The 19217-nt window shown below is 38.3% G+C and overlaps 1 protein-coding gene across 1 annotated transcript; it reads right to left on the bottom strand.

Annotated features, from left to right (window-relative positions):
* Nucleotides 1-102: 102 nt before the first annotated feature.
* Nucleotides 103-17463, bottom strand: LOC113673284 (polycystin-1-like protein 2). The gene is given in 20 exon segments (XM_089212875.1): nt 103-2328; nt 2483-2651; nt 2850-4127; nt 4533-4769; nt 5034-5750; nt 5910-6158; nt 6576-6773; nt 8197-8319; nt 8408-8611; nt 8922-9492; nt 9760-10537; nt 11208-11318; nt 11816-11944; nt 12345-12470; nt 13110-13250; nt 13677-14261; nt 14575-14694; nt 15043-15165; nt 17063-17111; nt 17243-17463. Coding segments are annotated over 20 exon segments (7161 nt in total). The 5' UTR covers nt 17264-17463; the 3' UTR covers nt 103-1096.
* Between the last annotated feature and the right edge of the window lie 1754 nt (nt 17464-19217).

Here is a 19217-nt window from a genome sequence, read left to right as displayed (position 1 = left end):
CACTGAGGTCACACTGAGGTCCATACCTTTCGAATAGTAATGACAGGAGAATTGGTTTATGAATTTCAAGTTGTGTCAGCTCGCAATCATTTCGTTGCGATCTTTCCCTAGTGTGCGAAGGAAAGCAGGGGATTAGTGAGGAGGACTTTGCCTGTTTTTTGCCGAATAAGTGATATATGTGAGAGTGATCATCTGATTAAGGAAGAAAATTTCTGAAATTGCTTCGCGTGGTTTCTAGCCACGTTTCCCGCAAGAGGGTTCGTTTCAAACGTTTAATGGTCTATCATAGGAGGGGATACTCTCATCGTAAAAGAGGCTGAAATAGGCTTCACGTTAGGTATTTCGTCAGCCTACCAAGGTTATTCATTACTCGATTAAACTCAGTTATTACAAATTATTCCACGAGTCTGCGTTGGATATAAGATGATAGACAGCTAACGGGGCCTGTAGGGCTGAGTTGGCGTTAATCATGTCATATTCGAAAAGCGCGAGTGAATAATTTTTATTCAAAAAACTCCCTAAAATATAGATAAATCATCCCAAATTTAATTTGTCACAACAAACAGGATGTTTTGATGTATAAAAACGCTTCTGTTGTAACTCCTCTTCATGCGCGCGCATGATATAGCGGCTCATAACTCATACTGGCTAACCCCCCAAATAATGACCCATAACCTCAAAATAAATTTTGAATTGCATTATCCAATGATCTAGCTTTTGATGAAAGCAGATGGTCCAGCTATCATTTCAGCTGACACAATACACATCTTTCCAAGGATTTCAAGTATTTGATAAGTACACTTTATTCAGATTCTTCGCCCTTACTCTATCCAATTACAGAATCCAAAAAAAAAAAATTTAAGTTATCATTGAGTAAATACATCTTTGATGCAATGTCCTTACACTACCCCGTATTGTATCTGTGATTCATTTTGCATAGCTGTTTCTTTTGTTGTTCTGCGTCACTTGAAGGGTAAGTTTAGCTCTTTTTGTAACATTTAAGGTTTGCTGCAAACGGTTTCCTCTATTCTTTTGTAACATGCATGATTGAAAAGCGAGCTGAATCGAAATAATTCTATCACCAAAACGGTACTTATTATTTACCGTTTTGCTTGTTATCATCATTGCCGAACAACGACTTAATAAACTCCCCCATACCAAATGCCTCTTGCAGCCTCTCTTCATCCTCCTTTACATTGTGTAGGTTAAAATCTAAAATAGACACAAATATGTTTATGAGAAGAACTGCAAGGGCGATCATAAAACTAGCGGTAAAAAGGTTACCTAGCACTCTATTGACATCGTCAAGTTCAGCGACATGAATAGTGTTACCCAGTGCTAACTCAAACTCTGAGGCAAATGAACGAATGAATGATGAAAATGAAAACACTGAATCACCAAAAACCAGGAAAGCAAACTGGCCATGTGCAATAAACAGTATTCCAAAGAGAAAGCTGAATGATAAAATGTCGTTTTTCGCAGTAATTACTGTCCAAGCCAGTATTTGTACATGCGGACTAAGGCGAATAAAATGGAGAATTTTGAATGTGGCAATAAACAAAGCAAATGCTAGGGCAACATTTTCCATGTCAGTCCAAAAAATGGCAAACTGGAAGCTCACCGTGAGAAAAGGATTCCTTCGCAATTCTTTTATACTATCATGCATAAACTTTGCCTTTAGGACATAAAACACAATTGCTAGCGAGGCATTCATAATTTGAGCGATGTCTATCCAGTTCCACATTTTTTTGAAAAATGCACATCCCTCGCGACATAGTCGGATTAAAAGAATAGAGATATACACTAACACTGCCAGCATAAACAACAATTGACACATTAGATAAAAGCTATTGGACGTAGACTGAAAATTGAACATTTTTATGGTGTCAATTTTTTCATAAGTAAGTCCAAATCCGAAAGGTAGAACCTCATAATAATAAGTAATAATGCTCATTAAGTCAGTATTTAAGTTCAAGACTTGAAATTCGAGAAGAATTGCCCTTGTTCTCCTGTCAATCCAATCCTTGTCTTTGACGCCTTCCATCATGCGGATAGCAGTCGGTTTGTCGTATCCTAAATCAAGAACGTATCCCCCACCGCCATATATGTGATGCTGGGCCCAGGATGGAAAGTTATTGAGCTCCTCTGCAGTTGAATATCGCCACGGTCTGGGACAAAGTTGTGATAGATTTTTCCATTTAATCTGTGAATCTGATAAATAAATCCAGTGGGGAAGATATAGACGAGTTGTATCTTCTTCTAGGGTCGAGTAGAAATCGTAGCACTTGTCAATAATCGTCTCAACCTCCTCGGCGGCTTGGCAAGAATCTTAATTGAAACAAAGGTCCATTAAGATAATATCTCAGTGGTACATAAATAACAATTCTGGAAGGGGTTTGCGACGAGCTTACTGATAGGATCCAGTATCGCCGAGCACCCGCTTGGTTAATGAGGGGGCGAGGGCAAAAGGATAGAACCTTACCTTCCTTTATTCGAAGCTGCCGGAGTCGAGGCATTCCAATAAGCATGGAAACTTTATTACCAATGTATTCTGGCGTTTGCTCAACCTGACCATTGTACCACTCACCGGCGTACGCGTCATTGACAAATTTACCTTGCATGTAAGTCCACATCTTTTCTCCTGTGTTGACCTAGAATTGTAACTCGACATTTAAAAAACAACCTCGATTAACAGTATAGTGCAAAGAAAACATTTCCTAAAAGTATCCTAGCAAGAGATCACTTTTTTCCGTTTTAATGACGCTATAGTACCAGCAAGGTGGAAAGTAGACAAAAACCTGATCAGAGAAAATTGATCTATTATCTAACCACTCAGCTCGTACACATACCTTGTAAAAAAAGGTGAATCCATCCCGAGTGCCTTTGGTCATTAGATATCTGTGGTGATCCTTGTCTCCATAGGCGACGATCATCAACAAAAGATAGAAAACCATAAATGCGACAAACTGACGAGCAAGTCCGAAGAACTTTTCCTTTCTTAATTCATAGGCGCGTAGCTCTTTCATCTCTTCGGTGAAAGACGATTTATATCTATCACCTTTCTTGGTGTTTAGTTTTGGTCTCTTGAAAATTAGAATCAATAAGACTGTAAAGGTGAGAACCTTCGCGGGTTGCCAAAAAAAGATGTCCTGGACACAGGAGGCAACTACGGAAGCCAGCCACATGTTGGCAGTTTGTTTGCCCCATTGAAGGCTGTAAAATACTGTTATGGTCGCGGATACAAATATCACCGATAAACAAAGAAACCAAGCGATGTATAAAAATGAATAAGGGAGACTACACCATCTTGATCTCGTTGCAGCAGTACGCTCTACGTTAAAGCTCTCTTCTATATCGCCAATGAGTCTCTGTTTTTGTCTTTTTATCTTTCGGTATCGAAAGGTTCCAGTTATTATTACGCTTAGTGGGGCAATAATCAATGAACTCTTAATACCAATAATCAGCCGGCGTAATGACATCTGTAAAGGACCGATCTGAATTGACTCATCGGGAACTCTATTCACTTGATAAAACATGGCGTTACAAACCATTGCCAGACATAGTAAACCAAGGCAGCAAGAGGCTCTTTGGACGCGGGAGAATTGATTGCGTAGTGGTCTGGTTATCACAGAGGCCCATAAATGATGTTCTGCAAGGTCGACTGAAGAAACAGAATAAAACAGTGTTTTAAAACTGCGAGTCTCGTTGCCTGGATCAGCGGACTTTATTGTTGCTTTTAAAGATCCACTTCCCTTGTGCAAACAAAGCCAACTGTGGTGGAAGAAGTCCCATCTCTGATCATTATTTATATCGACAAGGTGAGCTTGATCTAGAAACCAGGAGGAGTTCTTTCCAGAGTTGTCGTGCCACAATTCTATCTTAACTACAACTCCGAGTGAATTTTCAAGATGGAAGACAAACTTTTCGATGTTGCCTCTTGCAAACATTTTTCTTCCTGGCGGTGAATTCGCAGTCAAATTCACAGACTCTAGAATGCCTTCAGTGCCGTAGATTTTAACGAACACATTGGAAGTAGTCCCAGCATTTCGCCAAACTCCCGTAACTACGGTGAACTCGTACATAAACGTGCCATTTTCATTCGGTTTCACATGAACAGTTGGTCCCAGCTGCCAAGGAAACAACAAATCATGAAGTAAAGGAATGGGAGGTAGATAAGCACGTAGGCGGGTTATATTACTTAAACAATATTCAACAACTCGAGGTCAGTTAGTGAGAGAATTGTTTACTTGATCTCAAACTTTTTTTTCGCCGTATCCGTTCCTTTATATACGAGAAAATAAAGCTTAAAAGCAGCAATCAGCACATATTCATTCATTACTTATCGCCTTGGAGTACAGAGGTGGAGGGGAGGAGGGAGTGGGGGCGACGGAGGACTTTGGTTGTGTCGCGGCGAACTTTTCCTGATCTGGCCTTAAGGCTCTGTATTATCCTTGTGATCTCAGTGGCAAATAAGTGGCAGCAAGTGTTCTATGGTTTTCCCATCCTTTTAATGATGAAAAAATAAAACAAACCTTTCTTTCGTCTTTCACATCAGCTCTCCTTGCCCATATAATCATCAAAACGAAGACGCCAAAAATAGAAGAGACAGTTGCAAGAACCACGTAATTTTCTGTTTCCTCGAGTCTAGTAAACTCGTTCAAAACTTTGTTGAAGTCGATAGGATTTGGTGCAAAGACGAAACCACCTCCAAAGCCTGTGAGATGATTACATCTACAATGAAGTAGATGATCATTTGTTTCATCTCCAACCTAAATTAGATAAAAGATGTAAAGATTTAGCTTATCAATTCATAAAATTTTATTGCCTTTGCTCAAAAGTATCGGTGAGGGGATTCTTATAGGAGAATCAATCAATAATCATACCATAAAAAACAAAACAAAAAAAAAAAAACTAAGCACGACTCTCGTAAGATAGGTTAGAGGTTAAACGTGCAGTGAATAACTGTTTTATTGTGACACAGCATATAAAATTAATGGGGAATGAATGAACTTAATCTTTACTCTTCCACTGACCTTACAGCCATCTTTACTCCACTTGTCTTGGGTTAAAGCAAAATAGTAACAACTATATTTCCGAACTTTTATAGTATAGTTCTCATCGGTAAAAGGATTATAAATCAAAGTTTTATTGTACTCTATTCCTTTCACTGGAGGTGGCTTTGGCTCAACGCAGTCCCTTCTCTGTCTCCTTTTTCCGTTGCATGATCGTCTTGTTCGAGTGTGATTTAACTGGTCGTGACTACGTTCAACGTACAGAACCCCGACGTAATACAAACCAGTTTGTTTAAAATGTCTAGTGGACATGACCTGGTATGGACTTCTTAAGCATCTTGACAACCAATTGCCACTAACTCTGTCCCAACTGCACGACGAAAAGTCCGGTACGTTGGACATATGGTTGTAATTGTTAACGGTTGGGCGCTCCCCGAGTTTAACAAACACTGTCATTGAAAGACTCTCATTGACAGGTTGAACTTCAAGAATGATGGAATCGGAATTTTCTGCAAGTTCAACGATGTGGTATCTCATATTTTGTGGTCTGACAAAGTAGTTATTATCATATGAGCTGTTTCCAGGAGGATTTAGTGGTATTTTAATGTCAATGTCAACGTCTTCTCCACCAACAGGTAAAACACCCTTATCGTTGGTAAACTCGAGACTAAGAACTTCTGATATGACTTTATGATAGCTTTCGTGCCAGCGGTATGGATTGAAACTTGTTTTTATCATCTGCAGGTAGAAATAAGGAAGATTTGCTAAAACACACGAACTTAAACTTAATTAAATATAACCGATTAATGAATTAGAATTTAATATTTATATCGGAATGTCAACACTTTATTTTACTGTCTCTTTCAATGAGTTATCTCCCGTTTTTGCATGCCATACCTGATACTCAGCCCACTCCACACTTTCATTTGCAAAAGTGCGATTCATATTTCGAGGAAGACGAAAGCTGTCTTTTTCGGTCAAGTTCAAACTTCTTTCTTGAAGTCCACATGATGACTCCCGGCCCACTAAGATACTCATGCCCGGCACTCGTAACGTCTTTGGGGACTGAGAAACTGCTGATCTCACCGCCACAGTTGTAAGCAATGTTCTTGTTATGTCCATAGACTTTAAAACGTTATCTTTAGCCTAAAAAAATATTCAAGAAAACAGACTGATATTCAGCAGTTCATTGACACCACCAAGGCTGGTTCGACCCCACCCCCCGCCCCCCTCCCCTTAAAAACCCTTAAGAAAAAGCAACGTGGTCGATATCTGTGGAGAAAAGGTATAAACGAATGAGACATTTAAGGACCAACAATGGGTGGGAAAGTTTAACGGTGTTTGGCTTACGGTTCGAATTATGACCATGATTAGCCGTTTGTAAGAAAAATAATTTTAGATAGAAGGCGCCTTTTTATGTTAAATAAGGTAACGCAATTTCAAAGAAGGTGAAGGGGCCTCGGTAGGGCTATATGACCTACTGATACAAAATTTGCGAGCTCAGTTGTATTGAGCAAGTGGGTCATTACATGACTGTTTTAAAATTCTCTCTAGAATCCTTACCTTCAACTGTTCGGATGATAAGGTTTTACCCTCTTTTCCAATAGCAGCCGCCTCTGCTGATACCATCATTAGCTCCACTGTTCCAAAAAGCGAGTTGTATACCCCTTGAGAGATCATTCTTTCATCATCTGCATTCTTCTCTTTAGCTTTGGAAAGCAACAGAGCAGCAATACTCTCTAGTGTGTTTGGAAGCAGATCCTTGAAAAAATGATGTTTAATTATTTTATGTGCGGGTTGTTTGTTTCTGAAACTTAACTTACAACCATATCCATGTACGGTTACCGGTTACCTCGCCACCAGGGAGACTCGCCACCAGCGAACTCGCCACCAAGGAACGATCTCGCCACCAACGTACTCGCCACCAAGCGAAGTCTTCTCGCCACCAACCACCATTAAAGAGATAAACTAGAATAAAGTAGTCGAGGAGTGTAGGATGTAGGATGTTCGAACGAGCACAATTCAAATCGGCCGATACGTTTGTGCGCTTGTCTGTATTTAAATTATGACCTTCAGCGACGTGTTAGATGTGTTCCGTTCCTAACTCATTGACATCAAAACGTATCGTGTTTGTCTTTTGCACGTAAGCGAGGAGAAATTGCAAAACTCGATGCGAGGAATAAAAACTTACTTCGGTTTCGAACGTGCTATCGACAACATACATTTATAAAGTTTGAGTACAGACAAGCGAACAAACTTATCGGTTTCGAACGTGCTTTCGACAACATACGTTTATAAAGTTTGAGTACAGACAAGCGAACAAACTTATCAGCCGAACATCCTACTCTCCTCGGCTAATCTCTTTATTGGTGGTTGGTGGTGAGAAGACTTCGCTTGGTGGCGAGTACGTTGGTGGCGAGATCGTTCCTTGGTGGCGAGTTCGCTGGTGGCGAGTCTGCTTGGTGGCGAGGTAACTGGATACCCCATGTACATTAATTAACCTCAAACATTATTTATAGTTGAGCTGTTTGTGATACCAAAATACTGATTTCAATTATTGATGCAAGGGTAAGCAACGGTGTACTCTTGAGGCTGGCCAATCTCGCCAATTGGCTTGTCTACTTGCCCCCGTTCTGTTTTGATAGCTTGGAGCAGCTTGAATGTCACTCGAGTCTCCCCTCACTTTCCACATATGCCCTTGAAAATTACCGTTGCTGCATTTGGAAACTGTATTTACTCTTCGTGTGAAAACACTAGATGTATTAAGTGCTTTGTTATATATTTAGACTTTCCCTTAAACATTCATATGGCAAAAACATGCTGTTGTATTTGGTGCGCGGGCAACAACTGTGCAATTGTCTTCCGGTCGGTATACATTTGAAATTGATCAGGGGAACATAAGCAAGAATCAACCAATCACAGTGCTCGTTTTGTTAAGTGAGAGTCTAGGTATATAACAAAATCTTTTAATCATGGGTATGTCATGGTATCACTGATAAACCGGCCTTCACTTACTTAGCTAGCATTGCAATTGGTGTTGTGTCTAGCCTTAAGCGATAAAACAGAACCTAATATCTAGTTAATCTTGATCTTTCGATCCGAAACTGGGTGAACTGATCATTGGGTCATACGTCCTATCCAGAGAAAATTCATCAATGTAGAAATTCACAAATCCCAAAATTACCTTAGAGAGAAGGGATAACTCAGTCACTTTCTTTCCAGCGGAGGCTACAAAAGCGGACAAAAACACCGCACTTGATAAATCAACATCTGTACGCTGGAATCTCTTTAGGGCAATGTCTCTCAACTTCGAAAAAAAGGAAACAAAACAAAAGTCGAAAAGTGAATATTGGACTAAACAGACATCTAATTAGCCCCAAATTCTTGACACTTACGGCACTTTTCAGTTGACTGGGTGTCGCTGAGCCGGATAAATTTCTTGTTTCAAATTCTTGTTTCTCTAAAGTTAAAAGCATGGCTGTCATCAGCTGCCAAGCCTTCTGTGTTCCTTCTTCGAAAATGAAATCCTCGAAAAAAGCTGACGAATTTTCAAGAAGTTCAAAAAAGTCTTGTTGCATTCGTAGTTGGGGTGGAGTTACCTGCAAAAAATGTTGGTGGTTTAAAACTATAAAATTGAAAAATACTAAAGAATTAATAAATAGGTCCCGGCAGAGGCTATAGATATAAAACCCATTTGACGTAAATCACATCAGAGAGGTCACAATCACAGTAGTAGATACGATTGAAGTTTTAACAAAGGAAAAAAAATTAAGAAGTGGGTGTCGTTGGGAGCATTAATCGGTCTGATATACTTATTTTAGTTCCCTCACAATAAAGAGCAAATAACTAAGAAAGCTTGTTGATTTCAGAAATTGGCGGAGATAAGAAAAATGTATTATTTGTTTATACCTTTACTGTGATATCCACCTCAGACGTAGCACCATTGCTTCTTGATACGAATACCTTGATCTTGGATACATATCCACGCGAGGAATTTCCTTGCGGTAAAACGAAATGTTGACTCGCGTTGAGGCCATAGTACAAAGTAAGGTGAATGTTTTCTTCTCCGATAACTTGCACCTCATAAGTTAATACTTCATCAAGAACGAACCAATCAAAGCATTGCAGCTGAAATACAGTATAAACGGCTTCACCAGTCTCTGGGGTTATAACGCATGAACCTTTCTGTGGGAGGACAGCAGTTCTGAAAACTTGTACGGTTTTAGAGGGGGCTTCATCTTTGAGTTTCAAAGTTAATTCCAATCGATATTTCGTATCGTTTTTTAGCATCTTTGGATCAACTTAGAACACCTGGGATCTTTCAGGGGTGTGATAAATTTGAATCCAAGTCAAGTTTTCGTCTTCTTGGTAGAGGAACCACTCAAACTGCGCTCGATCAACACAAGAATAGCTCAGGTAATCGGCTGAGATGGTCAGGGGTGCTGACGGATTGACGTTTAATCGATCGCCCATTACGAAACTGCCAAAAAAAGATTCAATGGCAAAGTCAAACGTATGGGATTACTTAGAGAACATTACAAAAAAAAAAAAAACAAAAACAAACAAACAAACAAACTAAAACAAACCCAAACGCAAGATAGTATTAAGAGAGTATTGAACACGTGATATTCCAGACTGTTATTCAAGTTGAATTGACGTAATCATCCATTACAAGCTTGTTCCTCGCTTCGTAAATCTTCTAAGTAAACATCATTTAACGAAAAACAGTTTGACTCGATATACTTACACAAATGACACTGCAGGAGGACTTCCTTCGACCACATGGATTGTTTTTGAGTCGCTCGACAATCTGGCATCTTTCATAACAATAAGTTTAAAAATGTATGATGCACTTGTATTCTCCATCATGAAAGCATTTAAAGTAATAACAGGTTCTGTGATGGCCAGTCTCCCAATTCCTGTGCCAAAACAGCCTCCTAGTGACTTACCAGATTGGTTAGAAAGAATGGGCACAATTTGAATGTCATTAGGATTCCTAGTTGGGAATTCCTCATCTGATCTCTTACAAAGCCAGAAAAATGTTAGTGAGTCTAGAGATCCATGGCCAACATGAGGATCATATGAGTCGGATCCATTGAGGGTAATGATTTGCTCGTTTCCTCTTGTGACTTCAGTTTCACCCGATATCGTTGCGACCAGCTGTGAAGGACGTATAATGATATAACCCCTATCAAACACACTGTGTGTCAAATTATTGTTCCCTTGGAGAACGGTAAAAGAGAAGAACAAAGCATACACCACGTGGGCATATTGCAAATGGTGGTCAGTGAGGGTCCATGTGCTTCTTTCGGTGGAAACTACACTGCCATTCAAAAGAGCGTCAGAGTTGTTTAAGGATGGATCTGCTAAAATCCAAGACATGTTCCGAATCCATATCTTTGCGCATCTTACAGCAATGTTTGCGGTAAACGTGTGATATGAGCTGAGCTGAACCTCGGTGGGTTGATCAATAGAGCGTCCCACATCGTTAATACTTACTCGTGGAGTATCGCACAATGTGGTACCTAACATGGCGTGGAAATGATCATCATCTTAGAATTGTGGTTTAACACCCTTTTGTCTGCACATCTGGCTCTGTTATATTGTGTATTAAGAAGTTGAACTGGAAGCAATTTTCGTTCAATCTACAGTTTGCTAACGTATATGTGTGTATATATATATATATATATATATATAATTTATGGCAAACCTTTTGGAAGGTTCATTTAAATGAAGGATTTGGGTCACAAAAGGTTCGAATGTTTGCACGCGCACATTAGAAGCATTAACGTAAGATATAAGCGTAAATTTTGCCCATAGCTCTTTAAAGACCGTTCATTATGTATCGCTTAAGGAGGTGAGGGTTGGGGTGGAGTATTTTGCTCGTGACGCAGTAAAATATTCCTGATGCCCAATAAGGCTTGGTTATATTCTCATGAACCCCCTGCTGCTCAGCGGACTGTTGCTAATCGGCAGTCAAATTTCTAAAGTCAACTCCCTTATACTCAGTTGATGATCCCCCTCAATTTCCCCCCGGAAAATCATGTGACCTCGTCTAATTCCTACCTCTTCTCCCCTTCTCCCCGCTGGAGTTAAATAGTCATTTCACATCATACTTATCTTCAGAAAATTACCACGCACATTGTTTGTTAACCCATCAATTAAGAATTGTTTGTAACATACGGTTTGACGTACCAAAACAGAGATGAGATGCAACTTCGGAGCAATAACAATCGTAAGATCCGTCCAAATTCGTACAGTTGGCAGCGTCAGCGCAACGTTCGGGGTCTTTACACTCGTCCACGTCTATTATTGGGCCAGAGTAAAATAACCATGAATTAAAAACCTTCTCAACAAATGAACATGTAAAACAAACTTAAATAATCAAATTAGTCGGAGTAATACCCCTCAACTGACACAAGTAGAACTGATTAGTTACTGACCCAGGTTAATCAAAAAACAATTAAATTAAAGCTGGAGGCTTATTATTATCTAAAGGTCAGAGGCGATGCATTTAAAGCAGGGTGGCAGATCTTTTCTAAGGAAGCGTATTGACGTAAGAATTTTGCATCAATCACACATTCGCTCTAGACCCTACAAAACAAATTTAAACTTCATGACACTTTTTAGCCTGATTAGTTTGAGAGATGCTGATAGTATTAATATTATGACTTACAAAAGTAGATATTTCTGTCTGGAGACATTTAACTCTAGGTAGTATGTACTGGACCTTTCAGAACACAGACGCTATTTGAAGTAGTGTTAAGCGTGCATTTTTAGTTTAGCATGAGGATATTTTTTACCAATGCAGGTACTTTCATTCCATGCATAGCCTTCCTTAAGACAGGAACAAATGTAAGATCCTTGAGTATTGATACACTCTGACACAGCGACATCGCAGTTATCAATTTTTTGAGCACATTCATCGACATCTGTTGGTTATATAGGAGATTGTCAGTCATTTTAACTCTGGCTCCGTGTGAAAAACAACGTGGGTAAAATCCTTTTTATTACAGTCAATCCTGGTTTATTCAACACCACAAGGAGTAAATGGTAAAGATAACGCGTGTCTGGAGCGTCCGCTCAAACAAAGAAGGGCAGGAGCATAAAAATTAGACAAATTCTTGTTCAACACTGAGACTTTGTTTAAAAGCTTAGAGTTACGACAGAAATGGAAGATTAATAGTAATAGACTTGTAGGATCATGATATTTTTGATGCAGAGTTTGTTCCTTGTACGTTGAGACACCATCTTGTTCGTCAAAAAAAAATAAATGAATGCAATGTTCAGAAAATTGTAACAGTAAAATAACGTAGATAGCCTTGAACATACCGACGCAAATACTGCCATTATAACTGTATCCGGAAAGTTTGCATGAACAGTTATAGGAGCCAGGGATGTTGACACAATAGGCGGAGATGTGGCAGTCATGCGTTCCATCGGTGCATTCATTTATGTCTAAGTAAGATATACAATTTTGGGTATCAGTTTCACTCAAACAATAATAACCTGAAACTAAAAAGGATCAAGCCAAAACAATTAGAGAGCATCTCTCCTAATTTGATGTATTAACGTAATACTTTGGCTTTGCACAGGCCAGAAATCGCAGAGCCTACAGTTGATCATGATATTTGTTCCTTGTATGTTGAGAGACCATCTTGTTTGTCGAAAAAAAAATCATTGTTCAGAAAATTGTAACAGTAAAAGAACATAGATAGCTATAAACATACCGACGCACATACTGCCATTATGACTGTATCCGGAATATTTGCAAGAACAGTTATAGGAAACAGGAGCCATGCGTTCTCTTAAATACCTTGCCTAGGTCCTTTTTGTTTTTCTTTTCTACTTATCTATATTTTTTTCTCAACTCGATAATCACCTCACAGTTGGGAAAGATACCTAAGTATCCATAATCACAGTGACAAGAATAATTACTACCGGTATTGACGCGTAAATCACATAAGCTTTGATATCATGACACTTAACACATATGCGGTTGAGTGAGTTTTTTTGCCCTTTCATTCACATTACGGGCACCAAGTCGAAAGAACTGCTTGCTTCGCCCGCTTAACAGGCGGAATCTGTAGAACAAACCTTCACAATTGGGCGGATCACCAAGGTAACCAGGGCTACAAACGCACGATGTGTTATTTGTAGCGTTGACGCAATAGGCTGGAAACTGACAATTGGACAGACTAGGGTCGACACTGCAAAACGTGATCCCTTGAGTCTGAACTACAATGAATAGAATAATTAATTAAGTTTCAAAACACATCATCAAAATATCTATCATGAAGTTGCGTTGCATCTAAGGTTGCATGTTGCACATCATAGAAGAAAAAGAGTCGCAAGTTGGCGATAGTTTCGATAGGTACTTATTGGGCTTCGAAATACTCGTTTTCAAAGAAAGAAAATCAGAACAGAAAAAAATCCGCGTCAAAGATTATCCACATTATTGTTCAGTAAGATAATTGAAAAGCTTTATTTATTCAATAACATCAAATTGACCAAAAGATGGATTTTAGGTCCCCTATCCCCCTTCAAGAACAAAGAAACAAAACACTGATAAAACAGAACGGAAAAAAACCAGCAATTGGATGGAGGAGATTGAACTTAATTCTAAGGCAGAATTAGGAAGAAACAAATAACTGCTTAACTTACGAGCATTTACACAAGATTTCTTTGATATTATGTCAGCGTTTGCCACCAAGTCGTTGAATTCCGTCATACGAAAGATATCTTCTTCTCGTTCAGTCACTGTCCTCATAGCTGTCATATCGATATTTTGACCGATAGTAACGGCAATAATTCTGGCTGATTTTAATCGAAGAAGCTCTGCTGTAACCTCTATTGGAATGTACGCCGGCCTCATTGAATTGAAACGAGTTTGTATTCCATCAGTTAACAGGATAATTAGTTTCTGAGTCTCATCCGTGTTTTTTCCTGAAAAGTATTCATCGTAAGCCAGCCGAAGGGCGAGATCAATACGCGTCGAACTTGCATCATAAGGGATATCATCTACAGCCAATGCGAAGGATAAAGGTGTTGTCTCTGAGCCCATTGGAATTACGTTCGAGGCTGCCTCACTGAATACTATAACAGCAGCTTTATTCACGGTCTCTACATCGTATCTGCTGACAACGACCTTTATGAATTCCTTCTCTTTGATGTAGTTACTAGCCTCAACGCTCCCTGATGCGTCCAGTAAAAATATAAGGTCCAGTGGTGCTTTGCATTTTTCTGGCCCTAAAACAGGGAAACAAAATTGTTTTCTTTCAAATTATTTGCTTTTTTAAAAATGAAAAAAAAAAATGTAACAAATAATTCTGATGTGTTTTTACCGTGGACTTAGAATGGTCGAGGGTTCTCAACCTGGCCGAAGGTATCACAAAGAAGGTCCTTGGTGGAGCACTCAAAGTGATTCTTGTAAATCAAGGAAATTCATTGTAACATTCCAATAAGCTACATTTTTCGTATGATCTATCAGGCTGCATCGGTATTATATTGACTTTATAAAAATCTCTGATTTCATGCAGACGCGAATTACCGTTGTAGATACCTAAGCAGACTGTTCCATTGCCATTGTATCCAGACACACAAGTGCAATTGTAAGAACCTCTATAATTATTGCAATATGCATCTTTGTGGCAAGCAGTAGGAAATTCACATTCGTTGATATCTGTTAGAAAGAAACGTTTAATGAAAAGTTATTAATGAGAATATTTCTTGAGCTACATCATAAAAAATATAAATGAATTGATGGATTAGGATTGTCCTCTATTTTTTTAATCGAGAAGCTCATTCACATTAGAGGGACGAAAGAGCTAAACCACACAAAACTTATCAAAACAAATACAGTAACAGGGAAGTAAAAAAAAAGTGCAAAACAAACCTAAGGTATTTTGCATTTTTCACCCTTTCTCTCGCATATTTTTCTAGCTTTATACTGATGATATCCACACATAACTCGAAATGTCGTTCGGCAATACCATTAATTCTACTGTAAATAAACGATGCTTTTCATTACCTTCGCACGTTTGTCCATCACCACTAAATCCACTTTTGCAACTACAATTAAACCCTTTAGGTAAATCAACACAGTCTGCGTTCTTATGGCAATTATGAGTCTGTTCATTACATTCGTCGGCACCTGCGTGAAAATGAAGCAGTTTGAAATTAAATGTGAAATTTAACGAAATCACAACTATAAGGAGGGACTCTTCGTTCACTTTCTGTGAGGCAAACCGAAATCTGAGGTGTTGGTTTGCATTTGTGGATAATCGGATAACTTGGCAAAATTCTTTGGTAGGATGGACGAGAACTAGAAAAAGACTTCACATACTTTTGTGACCCGTGGTCTGGGAATTGAGGCCGGGTAACCGCATAGAAGGCGAGTATCATCTCCTTACTATGCGTGAAGCTCACTTAATTTCCCCAAAGTGAGACTTATAGATGCAACGTGAGCTGCTCTCCGCCTCTGTGTTAATTATTTTGCTTACGTGCGCGACTCTTCTGTCACGAAGATTATGCAATATCTTTGTCAGTCTTTACATTATTATCTTATACAATTAAAAATTAACATGAAACATACCAAAGGGCATTTGTGAGACATTTCTGTAAGGCTGTTGTTTTAGGGCGTGTAATTTAAGCCTAATCACGCAACAAAATCTTTAATTAACCATTTTAGGCTTTTTTGGATATTTTTATTTCCAAAGGAAAAATTCGGTAACCTCAAATACATAGAGCTTATGTAAGAAGTATTACTGCCACAGTTCGGATAGTAAAAGTATCAACAAATAAAATAAATTTATTCGCCCCCAAATAAATAACAATCACGTCTTCCACATAATCTTATATCGAATATTTCGCTACTTTTGGGAGACGAAAAGGGGATATCGTCGAGCTGTAGTGATATGCCGTCTTGCCTAAACGATATATCGCTTACGACAAACGATAATTCACGAGGAGCTCAACGATATGTCGGCGATAAATCGATCTGTTAGATCGATGGCTCCGCAATATATCGCCGATGTATTGCGATTCTCGCGATTATCGGTGATTATTGTTTGCTTTCCTTATATATATAATGTTGCACTAATATCGCCAGATTATCCACCCACCCAGAAGAAGGATTAGAGACCTTAAGCAGTCAGGACGGCAACGTCAAGGAAGACTTCGATTAAAAAATGAATTTCTGCCTTTAATTAGAATTTCAAAAATGGTTGCATCTCATACGGCGCCACACCTCAACTTCAGAATAACGTATAAAAGAGGCGTTGAGTTCCAAATGGAAATTAAAATAATTTGCCGTCGCGGTTTCGGTTCTCAGACGACGCAAATTGTGATGATTTCACGTTGTTGTTTTGCATGGGACGGCTAAGAAATGTACAAAGTTTTAAACTAGCCAATTAAGTATTTTGTTTTCCTATGTCCTCGTTACCGTCGCCCTCGTGGTTTGCTTCAGGTGCCTAATGTTTTTTCACGGCAGAGGGAACTTTAATGGCTATCTATGACCGATATTTTCCCACATTTCTTTTTTTAAAGCAAATGTAAAAAAGACGTATTTTGCTAATAAAAGGAAACTAAGATTAAAAAACAAAAACACGGCAAATAAAAAACAAAGAAAGAATCTGAATTCTTTGGCGACATGAAAAACAATTTCTGAGTCACATTTCATTACGTAATACGTTGTTCTTTGTAAGTTTACTTTCTCCCTATCTAATCATAGATCGATTCAAGTGGTGAATGCGTAATCTTTCACAGTAAATTGTTAAGTGTCACTGCCTCTGTTGTCGTCCTGTACTGGCCAGCTAACTTAGGGACTACGCAAGTACGATAACACGATTAAACTTAATGGATCCGTGCATAATTTTGATCAAGAAGAAAATCGAGAGTTGTTCTCTCACAACTCTGTCATCGGATTGAGAAATTGTCATCACTGCGTCAAAGTGATAAAAAAATATCTTTAGACTCATCGAAGATGGCTTGAATCGTGTTTTACAGGGAAATTTTTTAGTGACATGGGATCTTAGCGAAAACTTACTCACCTTGGATCGAGTTACGGAGCTGCAGCCAAACTAAACCTAGTAAAACAAGCTGGATAAGAAAAGAAATCGAAAATGTCATTTTTCTTCCAGAAGTGAATTACAGACTTGTAGAGGTAAAAATAATAAGACCTACATGCATTTTGTATAAGTCAATCATTGAGTTCTTTAAGTGTATATTACCTTTCGTATCGAGGAAGCCATCGTCCATACGTTAGTATACTGTACGCAACCTGTTATATTTTGTTAAGTGAGGTGGGCACAGTAAACAAATCAAACGTTGGCTCAAAATATTGTTAGAAGTCTTTAAAGTGGGTATTTAACTTAGGTACAGGATTCGACATTGCTTCTTCTCTTCTTAATTTTTGAGAACTGCACTGCAGTTGTCTAGGTTACTTAAGTCTAACGTTTGAAACGTGCTTTTAATAATTAATCATACAAAAAGATGTTTTTCGTCATGTCACGAGCGTGGGACAAATAGAAAGTCCTCATGAGGAATAATTTTCATAATTTTTTTTCATCCCAAGTTCGTGAAAAGACGAAAAACATCTTTCTCTACTCATTTCCCGAGCTCAAAACTAAAGATCTATTTTATTCTATTTACAAATAATTAATAATTTTCACTGATCATTATTATCATGCATTTTTTGTAATGCTTCATCTAGTTTCTACATCCGCTCCACCTGCTCTTGAGTAACGTCATATTGCTAGTTAATACATGTATTACAATCTATCAGCCCGTTAGCCCATTAGATCGTTTTTTAGGACTAGTCTCTTGAAACTTGGAACATGTTTCTCTAAGATCAGAGTATATCTTGAAGAGGGGTTACTTTCACCCCTCACGGTAAAGATTTTAGCGATTACAAAGCACTGTTAGAAGTCTATTGCGAAACTCAAGATCAAAACGCCATAGAATACAATCGATATTTGCGTGGGTTTATTTTCCATTCATTTGTCTCAATTATGAGATAATTCTAAAACGTGGGTTGGTTAAGATAACAAGCTTGTTATCCAAATAAAATATTGCTGATTAAGCGGTCTATGTGAACTCTAACGCCGCAGACAGTCGCTGAATTTTCAACTTAAGGCGATTTTTAGCGATCAAAGCGAAAATAATGGAAATCCATAGGTATGTAAATTTCTAGATGATAAAAATCTTCTTAACAACGATTGGCACTAAAGTATGTATATAGGCTGAATGCATGGGTATTTCCATGAAATGGACGTTTTTTCTGCTTTAAAACTCTCCCTTGGGTACTAAGAATCTTCCTGCCTAAGTTTTGATTTCTTATTTCAATTGGTAATGATAATAATTATTATAAAAGTATTAATAATAGGTATTATAATAATAACAATAATAATGATGAGGATAATGACACAAAAGAGAGGGAGAGTTATTAATTTTCCCGCAGATGAAATGTTTCTAGAATTCACCTCCGACCCGGTATGTAGTCATGATTACAGCTTTCCGAAGACGATTTCATGACTTTACCCGTCATCATTCATTTGATGAGCCACATGCGGGCTATCTCGAATAAAGGAGAGGATTTTTCAAAGTAAAATTGTATTGTTGACTGATTTCAGCATGAGCTCTGTGCACAACGCGGAGAAATATATTTTATTCATACCGCTAGCTGCCAAAACCAGTTTTCATCACGAACTGCAGCAATTTAAAAGTTTTGCGGATCAATATCAGTATCTGGGCCGAAGGCGCTATGTAACAGCCATTTAAATTTACGACAAAACGGCTTATAAAAAACAGTACCAGTAAACAACCCTTATGTAATTAAGGTAAAATGAATGGCCTTATCCAGTAAATGTTTTTAAAATGTACGACCTTAAAGTTTGTAAAAAGCGCCCGTTTTATGTTCGTAAACTGCGCGCGGCTGTTAAATGTTGGTAAAATTCGGCTGTTAAATGCTCGTAAAATGCGACTATTAAATGTTCGTAAAATGCGACTGTTAAATGTTCATAAAATGCGACTGTTAAATGTTCATAAATGCAACTATTAAATGTTTGTAAAATGCGACTGTTAAATGTTTGTAAAATGTGACTGTTAAATGTTTGTAAAATGCGACTCTTAAATGTTCGTAAAAATACGTTAAATGTTCGGAAAATGCGACCGTTAAATGTTCGTAAAATGCGACTCTTAAATGAT

The sequence above is a fragment of the Pocillopora damicornis genome, chromosome 7 (assembly GCF_964200805.1).
Source record: "Pocillopora damicornis chromosome 7, jaPocDami1.2, whole genome shotgun sequence".
Taxonomy (NCBI): Eukaryota; Metazoa; Cnidaria; class Anthozoa; order Scleractinia; family Pocilloporidae; genus Pocillopora; species Pocillopora damicornis.
Note: the sequence above shows the minus strand (reverse complement) of the source record. Positions and strands in the feature narration are given on the sequence as shown.